At 46.0% G+C, this 26,830-nt stretch overlaps 1 protein-coding gene and 1 pseudogene across 1 annotated transcript in view; one reads left to right on the top strand and one right to left on the bottom strand.

Moving 5' to 3' along the window:
• The window catches only part of LOC139274153 (telomerase protein component 1-like), a 56,277-nt gene extending 51,335 nt beyond the window's left edge, over positions 1 to 4,942 (bottom strand). The window contains exon 1 of the mRNA XM_070891193.1: positions 4,921 to 4,942. Coding sequence (XP_070747294.1) covers positions 4,921 to 4,942 — 22 coding nt within the window. The remainder of the gene's footprint in view (positions 1 to 4,920) is intronic.
• Positions 4,943 to 19,471: 14,529 nt separating this feature from the next.
• Positions 19,472 to 22,917, top strand: LOC139273719 (zinc finger protein ZFP2-like; annotated as a pseudogene).
• Positions 22,918 to 26,830: the final 3,913 nt, after the last annotated feature.

The raw sequence follows: 26,830 nt of genomic DNA, 5'->3' as shown, positions 1-26,830 counted from the left end.
AAAACAGGCGTAAGTGGCCGGATACGCGCGCTTTTGAAAAAAAAAGATCTGTTCTGAAATGAAACTGTTCTAACTGACTAGAACTGGAGCAAACGGAATGCTGAGAATTGCAATTTCTAAGATACTCCATTCTAAACTAGTTGCTCCACAAAAATAGGAGCAACTCAGGCCGAAACTTGACCCGTCTATTTGAAGAAGTTTCTTCTCATCTCGGTCCTAAATGGCTTATCCCTTATTCTTAGACTGTTGCCCCTGGTTCTGGAACTCCCCAGCAACGTGAACATTCTTCCTGCCTCTAACCTGTCCCATCCCGTCAGAATTTTATACGTTTCCAGGAGATCCCCTCTCATTCTTCTAAACTCCAATGGATACAAGCCCAGTTGATCCAGTCTCTCCTCATATGTCAGTCCTGCCATCCCGGGAATCAATCTGGTGAACATTTTCTGTACTCCCTTAATAGCAAGACCATCCTTCCTCAGATTAGGAGACCAAAACTGAATCCTCTAGCTATGAAGGCCAACATGCCATTTGCCTTCTTCACCGCCTGCTGTACCTGCATGCCAAACTTCAATGAATGATGTACCATGACACCCAGGTCTCGTTGCAACTCCCCTTTTCCTAATCTGTCAGCATTCAGATAATGTTCTATCTTCCTGTCTTTGCCCCCAAAGTGGGTAACCTCACATTTATCCACATTATACTGCATTTGCCCACTCACCTAACCTGTCCAAGTCACCCTGCAGCCTCTTAGCATCCTCCTCACAGCTCACACCGCCACTCAGCTTAGTGTCATCTGCAAACTTGGAGATATTACATTCAATTCCTTCATCTAAATCATTGATGTATATTGTAAATAGCTGGGGTCCCAGCACTGAACCCTGCGGCACCCCACTGGTCACTGCCTGCCATTCTGAAAAGGACCCGTTTATTCTGACTCTCTGCTTCCTGTCTGCCAACCAGTTCTCAATCCACGTCAATACATTACCCCCAATACCATGTGCTTTAATTTTGCACACTAATCTCTTGTGTGGGACCTTGTCAAAAGCCTTTTGAAAGTCCAAATACACCACATCCACTGGTTCTTCCTTGTCCACTTTACTAGTTACATCCTCAAAAAATTCTCGAAGTTTTGTCAAGCATGATTTCATGCTGACTTGGACCGATCCTGTCACTGCTTTTCAAATGCGCTGCTATTTCATCTTTAATCATTTATTCCAACAGTTTCCCCACTACTGATGTCAGGCTAACCGGTCTATAATTCCACATTTTCTCTCTCTCTACTTTTTAAAAAAGTGGTGTTACATTAGCTACCCTCCAGTCCATAGGAACTGATCCAGAGTCAATAGAATGTTGGAAAATGATCACCAATGGATCCACTATTTCCAGGGCCACTTCCTTAAGTACTCTGGGATGCAGCCTATTAGGCGCTGGGGATTTATCAGCCTTCAATCCCATCAATTTCCCTAACACAGTTTCCTGACTAATAAGGATTTTCTTCAGTTCCTCCTTTTTGCTGGACCCTCGAACCCCTAGTATTTCCGGAAAATTATTTGTACCTTCTTTAGTGATGCTTGACAAATCTTCTGGAATTTTTTGAGGATGTTTCCAGTAAAGTGGACAAGGGAGAACCAGTTGATGTGGTATATTTGGACTTTCAGAAGGCGTTCGACAAGGTCCCACACAAGAGATTGATGTGCAAAGTTAGAGCACATGGGATTGGGGGTAGTGTGCTGACATGGATTGAGAACTGGTTGTCAGACAGGAAGCAAAGAGTAGGAGTAAATGGGTACTTTTCAGAATGGCAGGCAGTGACTAGTGGGGTACCGCAAGGTTCTGTGCTGGGGCCCCAGCTGTTTACACTGTACATTAATGATTTAGATGAGGGGATTAAATGTAGTATCTCCAAATTTGCAGGTGACACTAAGTTGGGTGGCAGTGTGAGCTGCGAGGAGGATGCTGTGAGGCTGCAGAGCGACTTGGATAGGTTAGGTGAGTGGGTAAATGCATGGCAGATGAAGTATAATGTGGATAAATGTGAGGTTATCCACTTTGGTGGTAAAAACAGAGAGACAGACTATTATCTGAATGGTGACAGATTAGGAAAAGGGGAGGTGCAAAGAGACCTGGGTGTCATGGTACATCAGTCATTGAAGGTTGGCATGCAGGTGCAGCAGGCGGTTAAGAAAGCAAATGGTATGTTGGCCTTCATAGCAAGGGGATTTGAGTACAGGGGCAGGGAGGTGTTGCTACAGTTGTACAGGGCATTGGTGAGGCCACACCTGGAGTATTGTGTACAGTTTTGGTCTCCTAACCTGAGGAAAGACATTCTTGCTATTGAGGGAGTGCAGCGAAGGTTCACCAGACTGATTCCCGGGATGGCGGGACTGACCTATCAAGAAAGACTGGATCAACTGGGCTTGTATTCACTGGAGTTCAGAAGAATGAGAGGGGACCTCATAGAAACATTTAAAATTCTGACGGGGTTAGACAGGTTAGAGGCAGGAAGAATGTTCCCAATGTTGGGGAAGTCCAGAACCAGAGGTCACAGTCTAAGGATAAGGGGTAAGCCATTTAGGACCGAGATGCGGAGGAACTTCTTCACCCAGAGAGTGGTGAACCTGTGGAATTCTCTACCACAGAAAGTTGTTGAGGCCAATTCACTAAATATATTCAAAAAGCAGTTAGATGAGGTCCTTACTACTAGGGGGATCAAGGGGTATGGCGAGAAAGCAGGAATGGAGTACTGAAGTTGAATGTTCAGCCATGAACTCATTGAATGGCGGTGCAGGCTAGGAGGGCCGAATGGCCTACTCCTGCACCTATTTTCTATGTTTCTATGTCTATGTTAAGACAGATCTAAAGTATTTGTTCAATTGGTCTGCCATTTCTTTGTTCCCCATTATAAATTCACCTGATTCTGACTGCAAAGGACCTACGTTTGTCTTCGCTAATCTTTTTCTCTTTACATATATCTATAGAAGCTTTTGCAGTCAGTTTTTACGTTCCCTGCAAGCTTCCTCTCATACTTTATTTTTCCCCTGCTAATTAGACCCTTTGTCCTCCTTTGCTGAATTCTAAATTTCTCCCAGTCCTCAGGTTTGCTGCTTTTTCTGGCCAATTTATATGCCTCTCCCTTGGATTTAACATTATCCCTAATTTCCCTTCTTAGCCATGGTTGAGCTACCTTCCCCTTTTTATTTTTACTCCAGACAGGAATGTACAATTGTTGAAGTTCATCTATGTAATCTATAAATATCTGCCATTGACTATCCACCGTCAACCCTTTAAGTACTATTTGCCAGTCTATTCTAGCCAATTCACATCTCATACCATCGACGTTACCTTTCCTTAAGTTCAGGACCCTAATCTCTGAATTAACACTGTCACTCTCTATTTTAATAAAGAATTCTACATATTATGGTCCCTCTTCCCTAGGGGGTCTCGCACAACAAGATTGCTAATTAGTCCTCTCTCATTACACAACACCCAGTCTAGGATGGCCAGCTCTCTAGTTGGTTCCTCAACATATTGGTCTAGAAAGCCATCCCGAATACACTCCAGGAAATCCTCCACTGCATTGCTCCCAGTTTGGTTAGCCCAATCTATATGTAAATTAAAGTCGCCCATGATAACTGCTGTACCTTTATGGCACGCATACCTAATTTCTTGCTTAATGCCATCCCCAACCTCACTACTACTGTTTGGTGGTCTGTACACAACTCCCACTAGTGTTTTCTGCCCTTTGGTATTCCGCAGCTCTACCCATACAGATTCCACATCATCCAAGTTAATGTCCTTCCTTACTATTGTGTTAATTTCCTCTTTAACCAGCAATGCTACCCCAGCTCCTTTTCCTTTCTCTCTATCCTTCCTGAATGTGATCTCTGCCCTTTTGTACTCTACACCCCTATTTATAAAACTTAGGATCACGTGCTTTTTTAACCGCTATTTCATCTTAAAGATTTGTATATCTGAACCGCTTGTAGGTTTTAGAGATATTAACATAGCATGGCTAAAATACATTGACATCAAATAGCTGATTAATGTGTATTATGGGAAAGAGAAGTTTAGTCTGAGTTAGAAACTCAAACAGGCGCTTCACTGCAGACAGGTCGATATGGCAACACATAAGACATTCCATTCACTGAATCGAGCAGTTAGAATCTGTAATCAGATCTGGGGAAAAAACAGGGTTTTGTCTATTATTAACCACAAAGTAAGCTGAAAACAGCGGGAGGAATAGAATAGATTAGATTATAATGTGTGATGTCAATACCTATAACTGTGAAACAATCAGAAGTAATGTAATTTACAGCAGGCAATGGAGTTTAGGGATAATGAGAAAATTACTGAAGAAAAGTAACTGCTGGGAACCAGGGAAAGTGTCCTTGTAAATCACAGATTAGAGAATTTCCAGCTGTCTTTTCCTCGCTTCCTGACAAAACCCAGCAGGGAAGACAAAGAGGAGTCTGGTGCCAGAGGTGGATCACTGCAGGGTATAAAAGTGAGGGGAGACTGATGTAAGGGGGCAGTCGGGACTGGAGACACCGGAGATCAAGCTCAGGGTGCCCGAGGTTCCATCCAGTGGGCTGACCTCGTGTCAGTTACTGTGGACACGTGGGACTTGCCTGTTTACTCTGATTGATGAATCAATATAAAGTACGTCAGTGGACTGAGAATCTGCTCATCTTGTATTTCTTAGTCGGATATTAAAGTTGCTGACACTGCTAATGAATAAGACAAGACCTTAGCTAGAATCTTACAACCCTAAATCTCTCTACTCCTCTACTCTTTTTAAAGTTTTACCATTTAATGTACATTTCCTCCCAAAATCTATCATCACATTTCTCTGCATTAAATTTCATTTGCCATTTACCTGCCCCATTTACTAACCTGTGTGTTCACACTGAAGTCACTTACAGTCCTCTTCACAGTTGGCCATGGTCCCTCTTTTGGCGTCTTCTGGAGATTTTGATCTTGACCTGATGGCCTACATCCTAGGGTTTTGAAAGAGGTGGCCATTGCGATAGTGGATGCATTGGCTGTCATCTTCCAAAATTCCAAAGGTTCCCGCAGATTGGAAGGTAACTAATGTAACCCCACTATTTAAGAAAGGAGGGAGAGAGAAAATGGGGAACTACAGACCAGTTAGCCTGACATCAGTCGGAGGGAACATGCTAGAATCTATTATTAAGGACGTGGTAACAGGACAATTAGAAAATAACAATAGGATTGGGCAGAGTCGACATGGATTTATGAAAGGGACAAATCTGTTAGAGTTTTTTGAGGTTGTAACTAATAGAATAGATAAGTGGGAACCAGTGGATGTGGTGTATTTGGATTTTCAGAAAGCATTCGATATGGTGCCACACAAGAGGTTATTAAACACAATTAGGGCTCATGGGATTGGGGGTAATATACTAGCATGGATTTAGGATTGTTTAACTGACAGAAAACAAATAACCAGGTCATTTTCGGGTTGGCAGGCTGTTACTAGTGGGGTGCCGCAAGGATCGGTGCTTGGGCCCCAGCTATTCACAATCAAATCAATGATTTGGATGAGGGGACCAAATGTTATATATCCAAGTTTGCTGATGATACAAAGCTAGGTGGAAATGTAAGTTGTGAGGAGGATGCAAAGAGGTTTCAACGGGATATAGACAGGCTAAGTGAGTGGGTAAGAACATGGCAAATGGAATATAATGTGGAGGAATGTGAAGTTATCCACTTTGGTGGGAAAATTGGAAAAACAGAGTATTTTTTAAATGGTGAGTGGTTGGAAAATGTTGGTGTTCAGAGGGACCTGGGTGTCCTTGTACATGAATCACTGAAAGGTAACATGCAGGTACAGCAAGCATTTAAGAAAGCAAATGGTATGGTGGCCTTTATTTCAATAGGATTTGAGTATAAGTAAAAACACCTGACTGCAATTATATAGGGCCCTGGTGAGACCGCATCTGCAGTATTGTGTACAGTTTAGGTCTCCTTACCCAAGAAAGGATATACTTGCAATAGAGGGAGTGCAACGAAGGTTCACCAGACTGATTCCTGGGATGGGGGGGATTGTCCAATAAGGAGAGATTGAGCACACAAGGCCTATATGCTCTAGAGTTTAGAAGAATGAGAGGTGATCTCATTGAAACATATAAAAGTCTTACAGGGCTTGACAGGGTAGATGCAGGGAGGATGTTTCCCCTGGCTGGGGAGTCTAGAACCAGGGGTCACAGTCTCAGAATAAGGGGTCGGCCATTTAGGACTGAGTTGAGGAGAAACTTCTTCACTCAGATGGTGCTGAATCTTTGCAATTTTTTACCCCAGAGGGTTATGAAGGCTCAGTCTTTGAGTATATTCAAGACAGAGATCAATAGATTATTGGATATTAAGGGAATCAAGGGATATGGATACAGTGCAGGAAAGTGTAGTTGAGGTAGAAGATCAGCCGTGATCTTATTAAATGGCGGAGCAGGCTCGAGGGGCCGAATCGCCTACTCCTGCTCCAATTCTTATGTTCTTCTGTTCTTATAGGAACATGGAAACATAGAAAATAGGTGCAGGAGTAGGCCATTCGGCTCTTCAAGCCTGCACCACCATTCAGTAAGATCATGGCTGATCATTCACCTCAGTATCCCTTTCCTGCTTTCTCTCCATGCCCGTTGATCCCTTTAGCGGTAATGGCCATATCCATCTCCCTCTTGAATATATATAACGAACATGCATCAATAACTCTCTGCGGTAGAGAATTCCACAGGTTAACAACTCTCTGAGTGAAGAAGTTTCTCCTCATCTCAGTCCTAAATGGCTTACCCCTTATCCTTAGACTGTGACCCCTGGTTCTGGACGCCCCCAACCCTGGAACATTCTTCCTGCATCTAACCTGTGCAGTCCCGTCAGAATTTTATATGTTTCTATGAGATTCCCTCTCATCCTTTTAAACTCCAATGAATAAAGACCCAGTTGATCCAGTCTCTCCTCATATGTCAGTCCTGCCATCCCGGCAGTCAGTCTGGTGAACCTTTGCTGCACTCCCTCAATAGCAAGAACATCCTTCCTCAGATTAGGAGACCAAAACTGAACACAGTATTCCAGGTGAGGCCTCACCAAGGCCCTGTACAACTGCAGTAAGACCTCCCTGCTGCTATACTCGAATCCTCTCGCTATGAAGGCCAACATACCATTTTCCGCTTTCACCGCCTGCTGCATCTGCATGCCAACTTTCAATGACTGATGTACCATGACACCCAGGTCTTGTTGCACCTCCCCTTTTCCTAATCTGCTGCCATTCAGATAATATTCTGCCTTCATGTTTTTGCCACCAAAGTGGTTAACCTCACATTTATCCACATTATTCTGCATCTGCCATGCATTTGCCCACTCACCTAACCTGTCCAAGTCACCCTGCAGCCTCTTAGCATCCTCCTCACAGCCACCCAGCTTAGTATCATCTGCAAACTTGGAGATATTACATTCAATTCCTTCGTCTAAATCATTACTGTAAATTATAAATAGCTGGGGTCGCAGCACTGAGCCCTGCGGCACCCCACTAGTCACTGCCTGCCATTCTGAAAAGGACCCGTTTATCCCGACTCTCTGCTTCCTGACTGCCAACCAGTTCTCTATCCACGTCAATACATTACCCTCAATACCATGTGCTTTAATTTTGCACATCAATCTCTTGTGTGGAACCTTGTCAAAAGCCTTTTGAAAGTCCAAATACACCACATCCACTGATTCTCCCTTGTCCACTCTACTAGTTGCATCCTCAAAAAATTCTCAAAGATTTGTCAAGCATGATTTCCCTTTCATAAATCCATGCTGACTTGGACCGATCCTGTCATTGCTTTCCAAATGCGCTGCTATTTCATCTTTAATAATTGATTCCAACATTTTCCCCATTACTGATGTCAGGCTAACCGGTCTATAATTACCCGTTTTCTCTCTCCCTCCTTTTTTAAAAAGTGGTGTTACATTAGCTACCCTCCAGTCTATAGGAACTGATCCAGAGTCGATAGACTGTTGGAAAATGATCACCAATGCACCACTATTTCTAGGGCCACTTCCTTAAGTACTCTGGGATGCAGGCCCTGGGGATTCATCGGCCTTCAATCCCATCAATTTCCCTAACACAATTCCTGGCTAATAAGGATTTCCTTCAGTTCCTCCTTCTCGCTAGACTCTCTTGCCCCTAGTATTTACGGAACGCTATTTGTGTCTTCCTTAGTGAAGACAGAACCAAAGTATTTGTTCAATTGGTCTGCCATTTCTTTGCTCCCCATTATAAATTCACCTGATTCTGACTGCAAGGGAGCTACATTTCTTCACTAGTCTTTTCCTCTTTACATATCTATAGAAGCTTTTGCAGTCAGTTTTTATGTTTCCAGCAAGCTTCCTCTCATACTCTATTTCCCCCTCCTAATTAAACCATTTGCCCTCCTCTGCTAAATTCTACATTTCTCCCAGTCCTCAGGTTTGCTCCTTTTTCTGGCCAATTTATATGCCTCTTCCTTGGATTTAACACTATCCATAATTTAGAAACATAGAAAAATAGGTGCAGGAATAGGCCATTCGACCCTTCGAGCCTGCACCACCATTCAATAAGATCATGGCTGATCATTCCCTCAGTACCTCTTTCCTGCTTTCTCTCCATACCCCTTGATCCCCTTAGCAGTAAGGGCCATATCTAACTCCCTCTTGAATATATCCAATGAACTGGTATCAACAACTCTCTGTGGCAGGGAATTCTACAGGTTAACAGCTCTCTGAGTGAAGACGTTTATCCTAATCTCAGTCCTAAATGACCTACCCCTTATCCTAAGACTATGTCCCCTGGTTCTGGACTTCCCCAGCGTCGGGAACATTCTTCCCGCATCAAACCCTGTCCAGTCCCGTCAGAATCTTTTAAGTCTCTATGAGTTCCCCTCTCATCCTTCTAAACTCCAGTGAATAAAGGCCCAGTTGATCCAGTCTCTCCTCATATGTCAGTCCAGCCATCCCGGGAATCAGTCTGGTGAACCTTCGCTGCACTCCCTCAATAGCAAGAACGTCCTTCCTCAGATTAGGAGACCAAAACTGAACACAATATTCCAGGTGAGGCCTCACCAAGGCCCTCTCCAACTGCAGTAAGACCTCCCTGCTCCTGTCCTCAAATCCCCTAGCTATGAAGCCAATATACAATTTGTCGTCTTCACCGCCTGCTGAACCTGCTTGCCAACTTTCAATGATTGATGAACCATGACACCCAGGTCTCGTTGCACCATCCCTTTTCCTAATCTGCCGCCATTCAGATAATATTCTGCCTTTGTGTTTTTGCCGCCAAAATGGATAACCTCACATTTATCCACATTATACTGCATCTGCCATGCATTTGCCCACTCACCTAACCTGTCCAAGTCACCCTGCAGCCTCTTAGCATCCTCCTCACAGCTCACACCGCCACCCAGTTTAATGTCATCTGCAAACTTGGAGATATTACACTCAATTCCTTCATCTAAATCATTAATGTATATTGTAAATAGCTGGGGTCCCAGCACTGAGCCCTGCAGCACTCCACTAGTCACTGCCTGCCATTCTGAAAAGGACCCATTTTTCATGACTCTCTGCTTCCTATCTGCAAACCAGTTCTCTATCCACATTAGTACATTATCCCCAATACCATGTGCTTTGATTTTGCACACTAATCTCTTGTGTGGGACCTTGTCAAAAGCCTTTTGAAAGTCCAAATACACCACCTCCACTGGTTCTCCCTTGTCCACTCTTCTAGTTACATCCTCAAAAAATGACAGAAGATTTATCAAGCATGATTTCCCTTTCATAAATCCATGCTGACTTGGACCGATCCTGTCACTGCTTTCCAAATGCACTGCTATTTCAGCTTTAATAATTGATTTCAACATTTTTCCCACGACCGATGTCAGGCTAATCGGTCATTTCTTTGTTCCCCATTATAAATTCACCTGAATCCGACTGCAAGGGACCTATGTTTGTCTTCACTAATCTTTTTCTCTTCACATATCTATTGAAGCTTTTGCAGTCAGTTTTTATGTTCACGGCAAGCTTCCTCTCGTACACTATTTTCCCCCTCTTAATTAAACCCTTTATCCTCCTCTGTTGAATTCCCTTGTTAGCCACAGTTGAGCCACCTTCCCCATTTTATTTTTGCTCCAGACAGGGATGTCCAATTGTTGAAATTCATCCATGTGATCTTTAAATGTTTGCCATTGCCTATCCACCGTCAACCCTTTAAGTATCATTCGCCAGTCTATTCTAGCCAATTCACATCTCATACCATCGAAGTTACCTTTCCTTAAGTTCAGGACCCGAGTCTCTGAATTAACTGTATCACTCTCCAACTTAGAAAGAATTCTACCATATTATGGTCACTCTTCCCCAAGGGGCCTCGCACAACAAGATTGCTAATTAGTCCTTTCTCGTTACACATCACTCAGTCTAGGATGGCCAGCCCTCTAGTTGGTTCCTCGACATATTGGTCTAGAAAACCATCTCTAATGCACTCCAGGAAATCCTCCTCCAGCATACTGCTACCAGTTTGGTTAGCCCAATCTATATGTAGATTAAAGTCGCCCATGATAACTGCTGTACCTTTGTTGCACGCATCCCTAATTTCTTGTTTGATGCTGTCCCCAACCTCACTACGACTGTTTGGTGGTCTGTACACAACTCCCACCAGCGTTTTCTGCCCTTTGGTATTCCGCAGCACTACCCATACAGATTCCACATCATCCAAGCTAATGTCCTTCCTTACTATTGTGTTAATTTCTTCTTTAAGCAGCAACGCTACTCCACCTCCTTTCCTTTCTGTCTATCTTTCCTGGATGTTGAGTTCCCAGCCTTGGTCTCCCTGGAGCCATGTCTCCGTAATCCCAATTCTATCATATTCGTTAATCGCTGCCTGCGTAGTTAATTTGTCCACCTTCTTACGAATACTCCTTGCATTGAGCCACAGAGCCTTCAGGCTTGTCTTTTTAACACACTTTGTCCCTTTAGACTTTTGCTGTAATGTGGCCCTTTTTGATTTCTGCCTTGGGTTTCTCTGCCCTCCACTTTTACTTTTGTTTTTACTATCTTTTGCTTCTGGCCCCATTTTACTTCCCTCTGTCTCCCTGCATAGGTTCCCATCCCCCTGCCATATTAGTTTAACCCCTCCCCAACAGCACTAGCAAACATCCCCCTCGGACACCGGTTCCAGTCCTGCCCAGGTGCATACCGCCCGGTTTGTACTGGTCCCACCTCCCCCAGAACTGGTTCCAGTGTCCCAGGAATTTGAATCCCTCCCTCCTGCACCACTCCTCAAGCCACGAATTCACCTTAGCTATCTTGTAATTCCTACTCTGACTAGCACGTGGCACTGAGATTACTACCTTTGAGGTCCTACTTCTTAATTTAACTCCTAGCTCCCTAAATTCAGAGGTAGGACCTCATCCCGTTTTTTACCTATATCGTTGGTACCTATATGCACCCCTACAACTGGCTGTTCACTCTCACCCTCCAAAAATGTCCTGCAGCCGCTCCGAGACATCCTTGACACTTGCACCAGGGAGGCAACATACCATCCTCGATTGCGGCCGCAGAAACGTCTATCTATTCCTCTTACAATAGAACCCCCCACCACTATAGCTCTCCCACTCTTCTTCCTGCCCTCCTGTGCAGCAGAGCCACCCATGGTGCCATGAACTTGGCTGCTGCTGCCTTCCCCTGAAGAGTCATCCCCCCAACAGTACCCAAGGTGGTGTATCTGTTTTGGAGGGGGATGACCGCAGGGGACCTCTGCACTACCTTCCTTCCACTGCTCTGCCTGATGGTCACCCATTCCTTATCTGCCTGAGTAATCTTTGCCTGCGGTGTGACCAACTCACTAAACGTGCTATTCACAACATCGTCAGCATCATAAATGCTCCAGAGTGAATCCATGCGCAGCTCCAGTGCCACAATGCGGTCTGTCAGATGCTGCAGCAGGATACACTTCCTGCACATGTAGTCGTCAGGGATACTGGAAGCATCCCTGTCTTCCCACATTGCACAGGAGGAGCATGACACGTGTCTGGGCTCCCCTGCCATGACTTAACCCTTAGATTAACTTAATTTGGCAACAATGTCAAAGGTTACCTACTGATGAGGAAATAAAAAAAAAAGATTAAATACCCACCAATCCACCAGCCAATCATTTACCCGCTTGGCTGTGACGTCACCCTTTGATTTCTTTCTACTTCTTTGTTTACCTTCTGCCCCTGCACCTTCACCAGCTCCCTCCTCGACGCTGCTCCGAACTCCCGCAGCTCCTCGAACACCCGGGCCTTTTATAGGCTTCCTCGATGCATCTCCGAACTCCCGCACCTCCTTGAACTCCCAGGCCTTTTATAGGGCTCCTCGATGCCTCTCCGAGTCCAGATCGTTTCTCTGTATTGAGAAGTGCAATGGCCCCAACACTGACCCTGGGGTCACCACTGTTTACATCCCTCCAGTCTGAAGAACATCCATTAACCACTACTCTCTGTTTTCTGCCCTTTACCCAACTTCCTATCCATGCTGCCCCACTCCCTTTAATACCGTGAGCCTTAATTTTGATCAACAAGCCTCCTGTCCGGCACCTTATCAAACACGCTTTGACAATCCATCTACACAACATCCACTGCATTTCCTTTCTGACTGCACTGTGTTATTTCCTGAAATAATCCCTGCTGTCTGTCCTGAATCAATCCATTTCACTACCAAATGTTGCAGTGTTTGCTCCAACCTTAAGGGTTTCATCTGTTGAAAGCCACAACAGAAAGATCCACAAAGCGGTCCCGTGGCAAACTCCAGGAGAGGAAGGAAGTGAGTCAGGGAGCATCTGTAAATGAAGGAGAAATAGAGACTGGTGAGGGAACATCAGTAAATGGAGGAGAAATGGTGACAGACCAGGGAACGTCTGTAAATAGAGGAGAAATGGTGAGACCAGGGAGCATGTGAAAATGAACACGAAATGTTGATTGGTCAGGGAGCATCTGTAAATGAAGGAGAAATGGAGACTGGTCAGGATGAGGACTTCAGCAGCAGATGAGCTGAAGCAAGGGCTGAGGCGGGTGATGTTAAGGAGGTGAAAATAGGCTGCCTTAGTTATGCTGCGGATATGAGGTCGAAAGCTCATTTCAGGGTCAAATATGACACCAAGGTTGCGAACAGTCTGGTTCAGCCACAGATAGAAGTTGGGAAGAGGGATGGAGTCAGTGGCTAGGGAACGGCGTTTGTGGCAGGGACCGAAAACAACGGCTTCGGTCTTCCCAATATTTAATTGGAGAAAATTTCTGCTCATCCAGAACTGGATATCAGACAAGCAGACTGACAATTTAGAGACCGTGGAGGGGTCGAGAGAAGTGGCAGTGAGGTAGAGCTGGGTGTCATCAGCGTACATGTGGAAACTGATGCTGTGTTTTCAGATGATGTCGCCAAGGGGCAGCATGTAGATGAGAAATAGGAGGGACCAAGGATAGATCCTTGGGGGACAAGAAGGGCTAGTTTGCCTTTGTCACAATTAGAAAGGATGTTATTTGTGACTTTGATGAGAGCTGTCTCGATACTGTGGCAGGCACGGAAACCGGATTGGAGGGATTCAAACATGGAATTGCGGGAAAGACGGGCACGGATTTGGGAGGTGACAACACGTTCAAGGACTTTGGAGAGGAAGGGGACGTTGGAGATAGGGCGATAGTTTGCAAGGATGGGTGGGAATAAAGATGCTAAGAGAGGGATGAACCATCCCTGGCTAACTAAGGAAGTAAAGGATGGTATCAAATTGAAAACAAAGGCATACAATGTTGCGAAGTACAGTGGAAGGCCAGAGGATTGGGAAATTTTTACAAACCAGCAAAGGATGACTAAAAAAATGATAAAGGCAGAGAAGATAGTATATGAGAGCAAACTAGCAAGAAATATAAAAACAGACAGTAAGAGCTTCTACAGGTATATCATCATCATAGGCTGTTCCTCGTATCGAGGATGACTTGCTTCCACGCCAAACAGGTATGAGTTCACAGGTGTTTCAAGAAGGACCTGATATTCCAGGTCCTGAATTACATGTTAAAGGGTGGAAGATGTCTGTGTGTGGATTTTTTAAATGTGTGGTGGCCGTTGCACACCAGCCACCACACGGACTTGACAGAGCGAGGTGTTGGTCCAGTGGCAAGAATTAACCAAGACGACTGGAAACCAGCTCTGCTGCACGGACCGAGTGCACACACATTGCAGTGTGGGCTGGCCCGTGCTGCCCCTGGGCCCACACCTCTTCTGGGTCAACAAGGCATGAATTAACCAAGACGACTGGAGACCAGCTCTGCTGCACAGACCTATTGTACACACATTGCATTGTGGGCTGGCCCGTGCTGCCCCTGGGCCTTTGCCTCTTCTGGAACTCACACCTCTCCTGTGCCACGATCACGTTGCACCACGATCACTCGCCACTCCTGCTGTAACTGCCCACACTCCAATCAGTAACCTGAACATCCAATCCAATCGCCCTCGTCACAGCCGTCGCTCTCCAGCACACGCTGTACCTTGAAGTGCTATGCTCCTTTGTAGGCCCCGACCTGCTGATGATTCTTGCAGGTTGGGGCCGCAGTGCTGAACAAGACCCTTGCCATCCATGAGCTTATCATTGATGATTACAGCGACATCATGGCCCTGATGGAAACTTGGCTGAGGGATGATGGCACATTACCTTTAAACAGGTATATAAAAAGGAAACAAGTAGTTAAAGTAAACATTGGTCCCTTAGAAGCATAGAAACATAGAAAAATAGGTGCAGGAGTAGGCCATTCGGCCATTCGGCCCTTCGAGCCTGCACCACCATTCAATAAGATCATGGCTGATCATTCACCTCAGTACCCCTTTCCCGCTTTCTCTCCATACCCCTTGATTCCCATAGAAATTTCGAAGATGAGACTGCAGAGTTAATAATGGGAAACAGGGAAATGGCAGAGACATTGAACAAATATCTTGTATCGGTCTTCACGGTAAAGGACACTAAAAACATTCCAATTATTGATAATCGAGGAGCTATTGCGGGGGTGGAGGGAACTTAAAACAGTCACTATTACTAGAGATAAAGTACTAAGCAAACTAATGGGACTAAAGGTGGACAAGTCTCCTGGACCTGTTGGCATGCATCCTAGGGTCTTAAAAGATGTGGCTGCAGAGATAGTGGATGCATTGGTTGTAATCTATCAAAATTCCTTGAATTCTGGAGAGGTCCCAGCAGACTGGAAAACCGCAAATGCAACACCCCTATTTAAAAAAGGGGGAAGACGGAAAGCAGGAAATTATAGTTTGCTCTCATATGCTATCTTCTCTGTCTTTATCATCTGCCGTTGGGAAAATGCTGGAGTCCATCATTAAGGAAGTAGTAGCAGGGCATTTAGAAAATCATAATGCAGTCAAGCAGAGTCAGCATGGTTTTATGAAAGGGAAATCATGTTTGACAAATTTGCTGGAGTTCCTTGAGGATGTAACGAGCAGGATGAATAAAGGAGAACCAGTTGATGTCATATATTTGGATTTCCAGAAAACATCCGATAAGGTGCCATGCAAAAGGTTACTGCACAAGGTCAGAGCTCACGGAATCGGGGGGGTAATATATTAGCATGGATAGAGGATTGGCTAACTAACAGAAAACAGAGAGTTGGGATAAATGGGTCATTTTCGGGTTGGCAAACTGTAACAAGTGGGGTGCCGCAGGGATCCGTGCTGGGGCCTCAACTATTTATAATAGAAACATAGAAAATAGGTGCAGGAGAAAGCCATTCGGCCCTTTGAATGGCGGTGCAGGCTCGATGAGTTCATGGCTGAACATTCAATGTCAGTACCCCATTCCTGCTTTCTCGCCATACCCCTTGATCCCCCTAGTAGTAAGGACTACATCTAACTCCTTTTTGAATATATTTAGTGAATTGGCCTCAACAACTTTCTGTGGTAGAGAATTCCACAGGTTCACCACTCTCTGGGTGAAGAAGTCTCTCCTCATCTCGGTCCTAAATGGCTTACCCCTTATCCTGAGACTGTGACCCCTGGTTCTGGACTTCCCCAACATTGGGAACATTCTTCCTGCATCTAACCTGTCTAAACCCATCAGAATTTTACACGTTTCTAAAAGATCCCCTCTCATTCTTCTGAATTTCAGTGAATACAAGCTCAGTTGATCCAGTCTTCCTTGATATGTCAGTCCCGCCATCCCGGGAATCAGTCTGGTGAACCTTCGCTGCACTCCCTCAATAGCAAGAATGTCCTTCCTCAAGTTAGGAGACCAAAACTGTACACAATAGTCCAGGTGTGGCCTCACCAAGGCCCTGTACAACTGTAGTAACACCTCCCTGCCCCTGTACTCAAATCTCCTCGCTATGAAGGCCAATGTGCCATTTGCTTTCTTAACCGCCTGCTGTACCTGCATGCCAACCTTCAATGACTGATGTACCATGACACCCAGGTCTCTTTGCACCTCCCCTTTTCCTAATCTGTCACCATTCAGATCTCTCTGTTTTTACCACCAAAGTGGATAACCTCACATTTATCCACATTATACTTCATCTGCCATGCATTTGCCCACTCACCTAACCTATCCAAGTCACTCTGCAGCCTCACAGCATCCTCCTCGCAGCTCACACTGCCACCCAACTTAGTGTCATCCGCAAATTTGGAGATACTACATTTAATCCCCTCGTCTAAATCATTAATGTACAATGTAAACAGCTGGGGCCCCAGCACAGAACCTTGCGGTACCCCACTAGTCACTGCCTGCCATTCTGAAAAGTACCCATTTACTCCTACTCTTTGCTTCCTGTCTGCCAACCAGTTTTCAATCCATGTCAGCACACTACCCCCAATCCCATGTGCTTTAACTTTGCACATTAATCTCTTGTGTGGGACCTTGTCGAAAACCTTCTGAAAGTCCAATATATATTAATGATGGATGAAGGGACCGAGTGTAACGTAGCCAAATTTGCTGATGATACAAAGACAGGTGGGAAAGCAAGTTGTGAGGAAGACACAAATAATCTACAGAGGGCTATAGATAGACTCAGTGAGTGGGCAAATATCTGGCAGATGGTCTATAATGTGGGAAAATGTGAGGTTATCCACTTTGTAGGAAAAATAAAAAAGCAAATTTATTATTTAAATAGGGAGCAATTACAAAATGCTGTTGTACAGAGTGGATCTGGGGGTTCATGTACATGAAACGCACAAAGTTAGCATGCAGGTACAGCAATTAATCAGGAAAGCAAATGGAATGCTGGCCTTTATTACAAGGGGAATGGAGTATAAAAGTAGGGAAGTCCTGCTCCAACTGTACAGGGCATTGGTAAAACCACACCTGGAGTACTGGTACAGTTTTGGTCTCCTTATTTAAGGAAGGATATACTTGAACTGGAGGCAGCTCAGAGAAGGTTCATGAGGTTGATTCCTGAGATGAAGGGGTTGTCATATGAAGGAAGTTAAAGCAGGTTGGGTCTATACTCCTTGGAGTTTCAAAGAATGAGAGGTGATCTTATTGAAACATGTAAGATTCTGAGGGGGCTTGAAAGGGTAGATGCAGAGAGGATGCTTCTCCACATGGGGGAATCTAGAACTAGGGGGCATAGTTTCAGAATAAGGGGTCGCCCATTTAAAACAGAAATGAGGAGGAATTTCTTCTCTCAGAGGGTCGTGAATCTTTGGAATTCTCTGCCCCAGAGAGCTGTGGAGGCTGGGTCTTTGAGTATATTTAAGGTGGAGATAGGCAGATTTGTGAATGATAAGGGAGTCAAGGATTATGGGGAGCAGGTGGGAAGTGTAGTTGAGGCCAGGATCAGATCAGCCATGATCTTATTAAATGGCGGAGCAGGCTTGAGGGGACAAATGGCCTACTCCTGCTCCGATTTCTTATGTTCTTCTGTTCTCAATAAGGTCACCCCTCAGCCTCCTGTGTTCCAAGGAAAACAAACCCAGCCTATCATGTGCTCAGTGTGGAGACAATTGTTGTGACAACATGCCTCCAGTTACTGAGTCCAAATGATGGTGAACAATAGCAGTCCCAGCACGGATCCCTGCGAGACACCACATCTCACTTTCTGCCAGTCAGAGAAGTTCCCCTTAACTTTCCCCCTCTGATTCCTGTTTTGTGGCAATCTTTGCACCCATTTTGCTGCCTGGACCTTGACTCCATGCAGTCTGACTTTGGTCATCCTGTAGATCGTACATACTGCAGACACAGTACACCAGTGGTGAAGCGAGTGGACATTGAATCCTGTGGCAGGGACGCTGATGAAGTGGATTTTTCTGTCCGTATGTTTAAAAGCATTGCCAGTGATGATTTTCAACTTTTTCACCTTTTAAAAACTCTTGCTGCCAGCTTATTTAACCCTTTAACAGCCTCTCAGATAGGACACACAAAAAACAAAGCCACTAGAATTTCCCTTTGAACACCAGACCTGAACTCGAGTTGAAAACACAGTTAGAAAACATTTAGTGACTAAACCAGGCTGGGATGGTTGGGCCAGAGGTGGATATACATAATGTAAAAGTGGCGACCAGTATACTTCGCACCATGATTGAGGTGCCCGTCCACCCACTTAGGTTTCTGTATCATTTTGTTCATTGGCCCTCCGGTCCCAATCTCGGTGGAATGACAAGAAAACAATTTTGTTTTACCAATTGGGGCTTTCAATGGCTGAGTCTGTACCCAAATCCCCCGCGCGGCAGAAAGTGTCCCATCAATGACAACAGGAGCCCAGTGCGTAGGCGCGGACTGAGCTGTGCTGCGAGCAGGCACAGTGCCATGAGCATGCGCAGTGCCAGTGATGGAGATGGCCTGAGGCAGAAGAAATGGTTCCGCAAGATGGTAGGCGCTTGTGGGCGCCCGGGAGAGATGGCACCCCTGGGTGGGCTGGGCAGCTTCATAAACATCTCGTGAAGGCCTCAGGCCACGAATAAAAGCCCATAGGTCCAGAATACGAGCTGTTATGACCCTTGTTTGCACCATGGTGATAGGCTTGGTCGACCGGGGTAGCTGGCTTCCATTTTGGACAGGGAGCAATTAGTGCACCTGCGTGGCCATCTTGGTACATGAACAGAGAGTGGGCGGGGCTTCAGGATCCCAGTGACCAGGAGAGAAAAACATTGCCTCGTTGATTTTATTCTCACTCTGCACACAGCGGGTGAAGAACTGAACCCAACCAGAGCAGAGGGAGGGAGAAAACGAGGGATGGAGAAAAGAAATGTTGGAGGTGGTGCGATGAGTTTGGATTTCAGCACAGGGAGGAGGGAGAGTGTGTGGGATGGGGATTTACAACTTTGGGGGAACAAGAGAGGAAAGAATGTTCCATAGAAACTAGAATTGTCTGTTCTAAATTTCGATCCTGCACTTCCAGTGCTGACCTTTGTAAATTCCCTTCACAGGATATTAGAAGGGCAGGATTTGCAGACAGGATACTCGAACCAAACATGATGTCAAGATCTGACACAGTCACTCGATTCATCAGGACCTGAATATCATCGGCCTTCGAAAGTAAAAGAAATGTTTGTTTGTCCGTTCTGTCTGTGGGAAAAGATTTCAAACATCAGTGTGACTGGAAAAGCCCCGAGACACACACACCCGAGTGAGAGTGTTCCAGTGAAATGAATTTGAACCAGTTACACAGCCTGAAAAAACATCGCACCATTCACAGCGGGGAGAAACTGCACACGTGTTGTGTGTGTGGACGAGGCTTCAACTGATCGTCTAACCTGGAGAGACACAAGGACACCCACACCCTGGAGAAACCATGGGAATGTGGGGACTGTGGGAAGGGATTCAATGCCCCATCACTGCTGGAAACTCATCGACGCAGTCACACTGGGGAGAGGCCATTCACTTGCCCCGTGTGTGGGAAGGGATTCACTCGTTCATCCCACCTCACTGAACACCAGCGAGTTCACACCGGGGAGAGGCCGTTCACCTGTTCAGTATGTGGGAAGGGATTCACTTGTTCATCCAGTCTGCTGACACACCAGCGAGTTCACACCGGAGAGAGGCCGTTCACTTGCTCAGTGTGTGGGAAGGGATTCACTTGTTCATCCAGCCTGCTGACACACCAGCGAGTTCACACTGGGGTGAGGCCATTCAGTTGCTCTCAATGCGGGAAGCAGTTCAGGCAGTCAGCCCACCTCACTATACACCAGCGTTTTCACACTGGGGAGAAGCAGTTTACCTGCTCCGTGTGTGGGAAGGGATTCATTTCATCTTCACATCTCACTGTACATAAGCGAGTTCACACAGGCGATAGACCGTTTGTCTGCTCCATATGTGAGAAGGGGTTTGTTAAATCGTCTGATCATCTGAGACACCAGCGAGCTCACACTCGAGAGAGACCATTCATCTGCTCTGAGTGTGGGAAGGGATTCACTTGTACATCCAGCCTCACTGAACACCAGCGAGTTCACACCGGGGAGAGACCTTTTACCTGTTCCGTGTGTGGGATGAGATTCACTTGTTCATCCCAGCTCACTGCACACCAACTTGTTCACACCAATAAGAGACCATTTAATTGTTCTGACTGTGAAAAGAGCTTTAAAAGCAGAAATTATCTGATGAAACACCAACGCACTCACACTGGGGAGAGGCCGTTCACCTGTTCTGAGTGTGGAAAGGGATTCACTCGTTCATCCAACCTCACTGTACACCAGCGAGTTCACACTGGGGAGAGGCCGTTCACCTGCTCAGTGTGTGGGAAAGGATTCACTCATTCATCCACACTGCTGACACACCAGCAGGTTCACATCTGACTGCAGAGGTTGGATTCTGTTATTAATCACATCCAGGACTGAACCATGGTCACTCTGACAGTTGGGTTTCAAGAATCTAAGAAATCAGAGCAGGAGTAGTCCATTTGGCCCCATGAGCGTGCTCCGCAATTCAATAAGATCGTGGCTGATCTGATCTTGGCCTCAACTCCACTTGTCCGCCCGCTCCCCATAACCCTTGAACCAGCCTCCACAGCTCTCTGGGGCAGAGAATTCCAAAGATTCACAGCCTCTGAGAGAAGAAATTTCTCCTCATCTCAGTCTTAAATGGGGGCCCCTTATTCTGAAACTATGCCATCTCGTTCTAGATTCCCCCGCCAGAGGAAACATCCTCTCAGCATCTACCCTGTCAAGCCCCCTCAGAATCTTACCTTTCATTAAGATCACCTTGTTGTTGCTGGTGTAATTAATCCCTATAACTGGGCTGGATTTAATTTTCTGGATATCATTGAATCATAGAACGGTTACAGCACAGACAGAGGTCTTTCGGACCGTCGAGCCCGTGCCGGCTCTCTGCAAGAGTACTTCAGCTAGTCCCACTCCCCGCCCTCTCCCCGTAGACCTGCAATTTTTCTCCTCCAGGTACATATCCAATTCCCTTTTGAAAGCCACAATTGAATCAGCCTCCACCACCCTTTCAGGCCGTGCATTCCAGATCTTAGCCACTCGCTGCGTAAAAAAGTATTTTCTTATATCTCCTTTGGTTCTTTTCCCAATCACCTTAAATCTGTGTCCTCAGGTTCTCGACTCTTCTGCCAATGGGAACAGTTTCTCTCTATCTACTCTGTCTGGACTCCTCATGATTTTACAACACCTCTATCAAATCTCCTCTCAACCTTCTCTGCTGCAACAACAACAACTTATATTTATATAGCACCTTTAACATAGTGAAATGTCCCAAGGTGCTTCACAGGAGTATTATGAGATTTTAAAAATCTGACACCAAGCCACAAGGAGAAATTAGGGCAGATGACCAAAAGCTTGATCAAAGAGGTTTTAAGATGCGTCTTGAAACAGGAAAGAGAGGCAGAGAGGTTTAAGCAGGGAATTCCAGAGCTTAAGGCCTAGGCAATAGAAGGCACGGCCACCAATGGTTGAGCAATTATAATCAGGGATGCTCACGGGGGCAGAATTAGAGGAGCGCAGATATCTTAGAGGGGGGAGGGGAGGGGTTTATTAGTTCCTGGGATGTGGGCGTTGCTGGCAAGGCCTGCATTTATTGCCCATCCAGAATGGCCCTTGAGAAGGTGGTGGTGATGAGAAGTCGTTTGGTGCAGAGGCAGAGGAAAAAAAGTATTGAAGAAATATCAGTAATAACATTTTTATGATATTTGGGTGGGTGGTAGAGAAAGAGAATTTTAAATGGGAGCTGAGAGAGGTGGAATCAGATGACTTGCTCAAAGGAGGAGTAGGGGACAGACCAAGGTGTGATTTGCTGATGAGAACCACACTGCCACCACGGGGGTCTGAGCAGGGCAAGTAGTGGAAGGTATAGCCAGGCAGAAGGGCTTCATTTAAGGGTAAGGTGTCATCCCCCTCAACCAGGTTTGCGTCGGAGCCGTAATGTCGATGCAATCATCCATGATAAGCTCATGGACAGCGAGGGGCTTGTCCGCAAGTGAACGGACATTCTGGAGAGAGATGCGGAGAGGGTCGGTGATACCTGCCCCACTGCCTGCGTCCACAAGGTCAGCACTGTGGCGGATGAGTTGGATGGGGAGGAGATTGGCAAAATTAGCCCCCAGTGGGCGAGAGAGTAGGATGGGATAGTCAGGGTTGCTGCTGCTAAGGAGGCAGCAATGAGTGCCTCGATGGGCCCACCGGAGGATGCCAAGAGAGGCACAGAGGGAAGCTGTAGGTTTATCAAGGGCGGCAGGCGTGTAGGATTGGGGTAGGGATTTGGGAATGTAGAGGAGAGGTGAAAGGAGGCATGATGGCAGGAGAGAATGGTCAGGGAGGGATCAAGAGAAAAGGAAAGAGGGGTAAAATGTGGAAAAATATTGAGTGGCTCGGGAGAACAACCCCAGCTTCTCCAGTCTATCCACATAACTGATTTCCCTCATCCCTGGGACCATTCTTATAAATCTTTTCTGATTTCTCTATCAAACAACTGTCAAATAAATCAGCTTTGTTTCCTACATACAATGAGTCAATTCCTTGATTTATCCAAGAGGTGACTAATTGATGTTCTGTTTCCCACTGTTCCATTTTTGAGCCCTTTCTCCTTTGTTAAAGGAAGACTTGTATTTATAAAGTGCCTATCATGACCTCCGGCTGTCCGAAAGTGCTTTACAACCAATGAAGCATCTTTTAAATGCAGTTGCTGTTCTAATGGAGGAAATACAGCAACCAATTTTCAAACAGCAGGCTCCCACAGACAGCAATGTGATCATGACCAGATGATCTGTTTTAGTGATGTTGGTTGAGGGATAATTGTTAGCCAGGATACCGGGGAGAACTCCCCTTTTATTCAAAGTAACGAAATGGGATATTTATACCCACTTGAGACGTCAGATGGGGCCTCAGTTGAACGTCTCATGTGAAAGACGGCATTGGAATGTCGGCCTAGATTTTATGCTCAAGGCTCTGGAGGTGGACTTGAACCCACAACCTACTGATAGAGAGACAAGAGTGCTACCATTGAGCCACAACTAACACCTCATTACTCTGGATTACTTCAGTTCCCTTGCTGTCGGTTATTATCATGGACAAGTCTGATCTCCCCATACCTTTCAGAGCGCCTCTCGTAGCCTTGGGATCCAGGGAAGGTATTGGTAACATAGGAGCATAAGAAATAGGAGCAGGAGTAGGCCATTTGGCCCCTCGAGCCTGCTCCACCATTCAATAAGATCATGGCTGATCTGATCATGGACTCAGTTCCACTTCCCTGCCCGCTCCCCATAACCCTTTACTCCCTTATCACTCAAAATTCTATGACCCAGCCACCACAGCTCTCTGGGGCAGAGAATTCCATAGATTTTCAACCCTCTGAGAGAAGAAATTTCTCCTCATCTCAGTTTTAAATGGGTGGCCCCTTGTTTTAAGTCTATGGGCTCAATTTTGGCCAAGAGTTGCTCCTTTTTTTTGGAGCAACTTGATTTTTCTGGAGTATCTTAAAAATCCTCATTTTGCACATTCAATTTGCGCCGGTGTAAGTGAGTTAGTCGGAATTTTTTTAGATAAGTTTTTTTCTCAAAAAGGAGCGTTACCAGCCACTTATGCCAGTTTTAGGCCACTTTGGCCAGCTAATAATTACTCCAAATTTACTTAGGCCAGCGTATGTGGCCACTCCAGAAAACCCTTGCGGAGAGTTAAGAAATCAGCGCAGGTAGGTACATCGGAGGCCATTCGGCCTGGGATAGGGGCAGGAAGGGAAGCGGAGAGGACCTTGCACCATGACTTACAAAGCACTAAACAAAGCACAAGAAGTAATAAGCATTCAAGAAGAAATAAAAAGTAGAACTAAGTCCTACCTTCATCTGAAAACTCGGCCCTGGGAGGCACACACAGGCTGCAGAAAACAAACTCACCGGACAGACTGCAGCAAGGGCAACACACAAGCAGCTACTTCAACAGCGGGTTGGCTGGTGCGGTAGGCCACTCGGCCTGGGAGAGCTGCGGGACGACCGGGAGACCACTCGGCCAGGGATAGGTGCAGGATGACCGGGAGACCACTCGGCCAGGAATAGGTACGTGATGACCGGGAGACCACTCGGCCAGGGATAGATGCATGATGACCGGGAGACCACTCGGCCAGGGATAGGGGTGGGAACTCCCGACACACACAGACTGCAGGAAGCAAACTCACCGGACAGCAAAACACAAGCAGCTACGATTCCTTTAAAAAGTGACCTATTGCCAAATCTTGGCGCTACTGCACATGCGCGGACATTGCGACCCGACTCCAATGCGCATGTGCAGACGTCCCTGGACTGTTTTCAGTGCAGGATGCTGGCTCCGCCCTGACTCGACTGGCCACGCTGCGCGACGACCGAGGAGAGGCCAGACAGCGGCCAAAGTGGGGAACGATTTCTTTCGGTGCACTTATCAATGAAGAAAAATGGCACATCTCCGGTAAGTGCGCCAAAAAAAGGGGTGGGCCAAAATTGAGCCCTTGGTCCACTAGTTTTAGTTTCCCCGATGAGTGGAAATATCTGCTCTGCATCCACCTTGTTGATCCCCCTCATTATCTTATAAGTTTCAATGGAATTTTGGAAAAATGTAGGAAGCATATTCCCGATGTTGGGGAAGTCCAGAACCAGGGGTCACAGTCTACGGATAACATAGAAACATAGAAAATAGGTACAGGAGTAGGCCATTCGGCCCTTTGAGCCTGCACTGCCATTCAATAAGATCATGGCTGATCATTCCCTCAGTACCCCTTTCCTGCTTTCTCTCCATACCCCTTGATTCCCTTAGCCATAAGGGCCATATCTAACTCCCTCTTGAGTATATCCAATGAACTGGCATCAACAACTCTCTGCAGCAGGGAATTCCACAGGTTAACAACTCTCTGAGTGAAGAAGTTTCTCCTCATCTCAGTCCTAAATAGCCTACTCCTTATCCTGAGACTATGTCCCCTGGTTCTGGACTTCCCCAACATCGGGAACATTCATCCCGCATCTAACCTGTCCACTCTCGTCAGAATCTTATCTGTTTCTATGAGATTCCCTCTCATCCTTTAAACTCCAGTGAATAAAGGCCCAGTTGATCTAGTCTCTCACATGACAGTCCAGCCTTCCCTGGAATAAGTCTGGTGAACCTTCGCTGCACTCCCTCAATAGCAAGAATGTCCTTCCTCAGATTAGGAGACCAAAACTGTACACAATATTCCAGGTGAGGCCTCACTAAGGCCCTGTACAACTGCAGTAAGACCCCCCTGCTCCTATACTCAAATCCCCTAGCTATGAAGGCCAACATACCATTTGCCTTCTTCACCGCCTGCTGCACCTGCATGCCTATTTTCAGTGATAAGGGGTAAGCCATATAGGACGGAGATGAGGAGAAACTTTTTCACCCAGAGAGTGGTGAACCTGTGTAATTCTCTACCACAGAAAGTTGCTGAGTCCAGTTCGTTGGATATATTCAAGTGGGAGTTAGATGTGGCCCTTACTGCTAAGGGGATCAGGGGTATGGAGAGAAGGCAGGAGTGGGGTACTGAAGTTGCATGATCAGCCATGATCATATTGAATGGCGGTGCAGGCTCGAAGGGCCGAATGGCCTGCTCCTGCACCTATTTTCTATGTTTCTATTTCTAACATCACCTCTCATTCTTCTGAACTCCAATGTGTATAGGCTCCACCTACTAAACTTATCCTCATAAGTCAACCCCCTCATCTCCGGAATCAACTGAGTGAACCTTCTCTGAACAGCCTCCAATGCAAGTATATCCTTCCTTAAATACGAAGAACAAAACTGTACACAGTACTTGTCATGTATGTATTTTGGGATCACTAGCCACTAGATGGCATCATTGTTGGAGGCCATTGGGCTGCACGCACACGGTGCAGCCCAAGTATAAAAAGCCAGCCATTTTGTATGTTAGGCACTTTGGGCCTTAATAAAGCAGAGCCAAGGTTGTATCTCTTGGAGTTAAACAGTACTCAGTCTTACAGTTATTGCATTTGGTGATGCAAATACAAGAATCTTTGCATGCAAAAATGAGCACAATTGGATTGTTAGAGCAATTCGTGGAGGGAGAAGATTGGGCAGACTTTGTAAGCCGTTTGAGCCAGTACTTCATGGCCAACAAAATGGAGGAGGTCGGCGCCGGGCCGTGTTCCTTACTGTTTGCGATCCAAAGATTTTTGGTCTGATAAGGAATCTACTCCTGCCTGTGAGTCCAACAGAGAAGACATATGAACAATTGTGTACACTGGTACAGGACCACCTTAAGCCAGGCGAAGGCATCATCATCTCGAGATATAGATTTTATACGTACATTCACTCGGAGGGCCAGAATGTGGCAGAATTCGTTGCCGACCTGAGATGTCTAGCAGGAAGGTGCAAGTTCGGGGCTGTGTTGGCAGAC

The sequence above is a fragment of the Pristiophorus japonicus genome, chromosome 9, assembly GCF_044704955.1.
Source record: "Pristiophorus japonicus isolate sPriJap1 chromosome 9, sPriJap1.hap1, whole genome shotgun sequence".
NCBI classification, from domain to species: domain Eukaryota; kingdom Metazoa; phylum Chordata; class Chondrichthyes; family Pristiophoridae; genus Pristiophorus; species Pristiophorus japonicus.
This window is presented reverse-complemented; position numbering and strand designations above follow the sequence as displayed.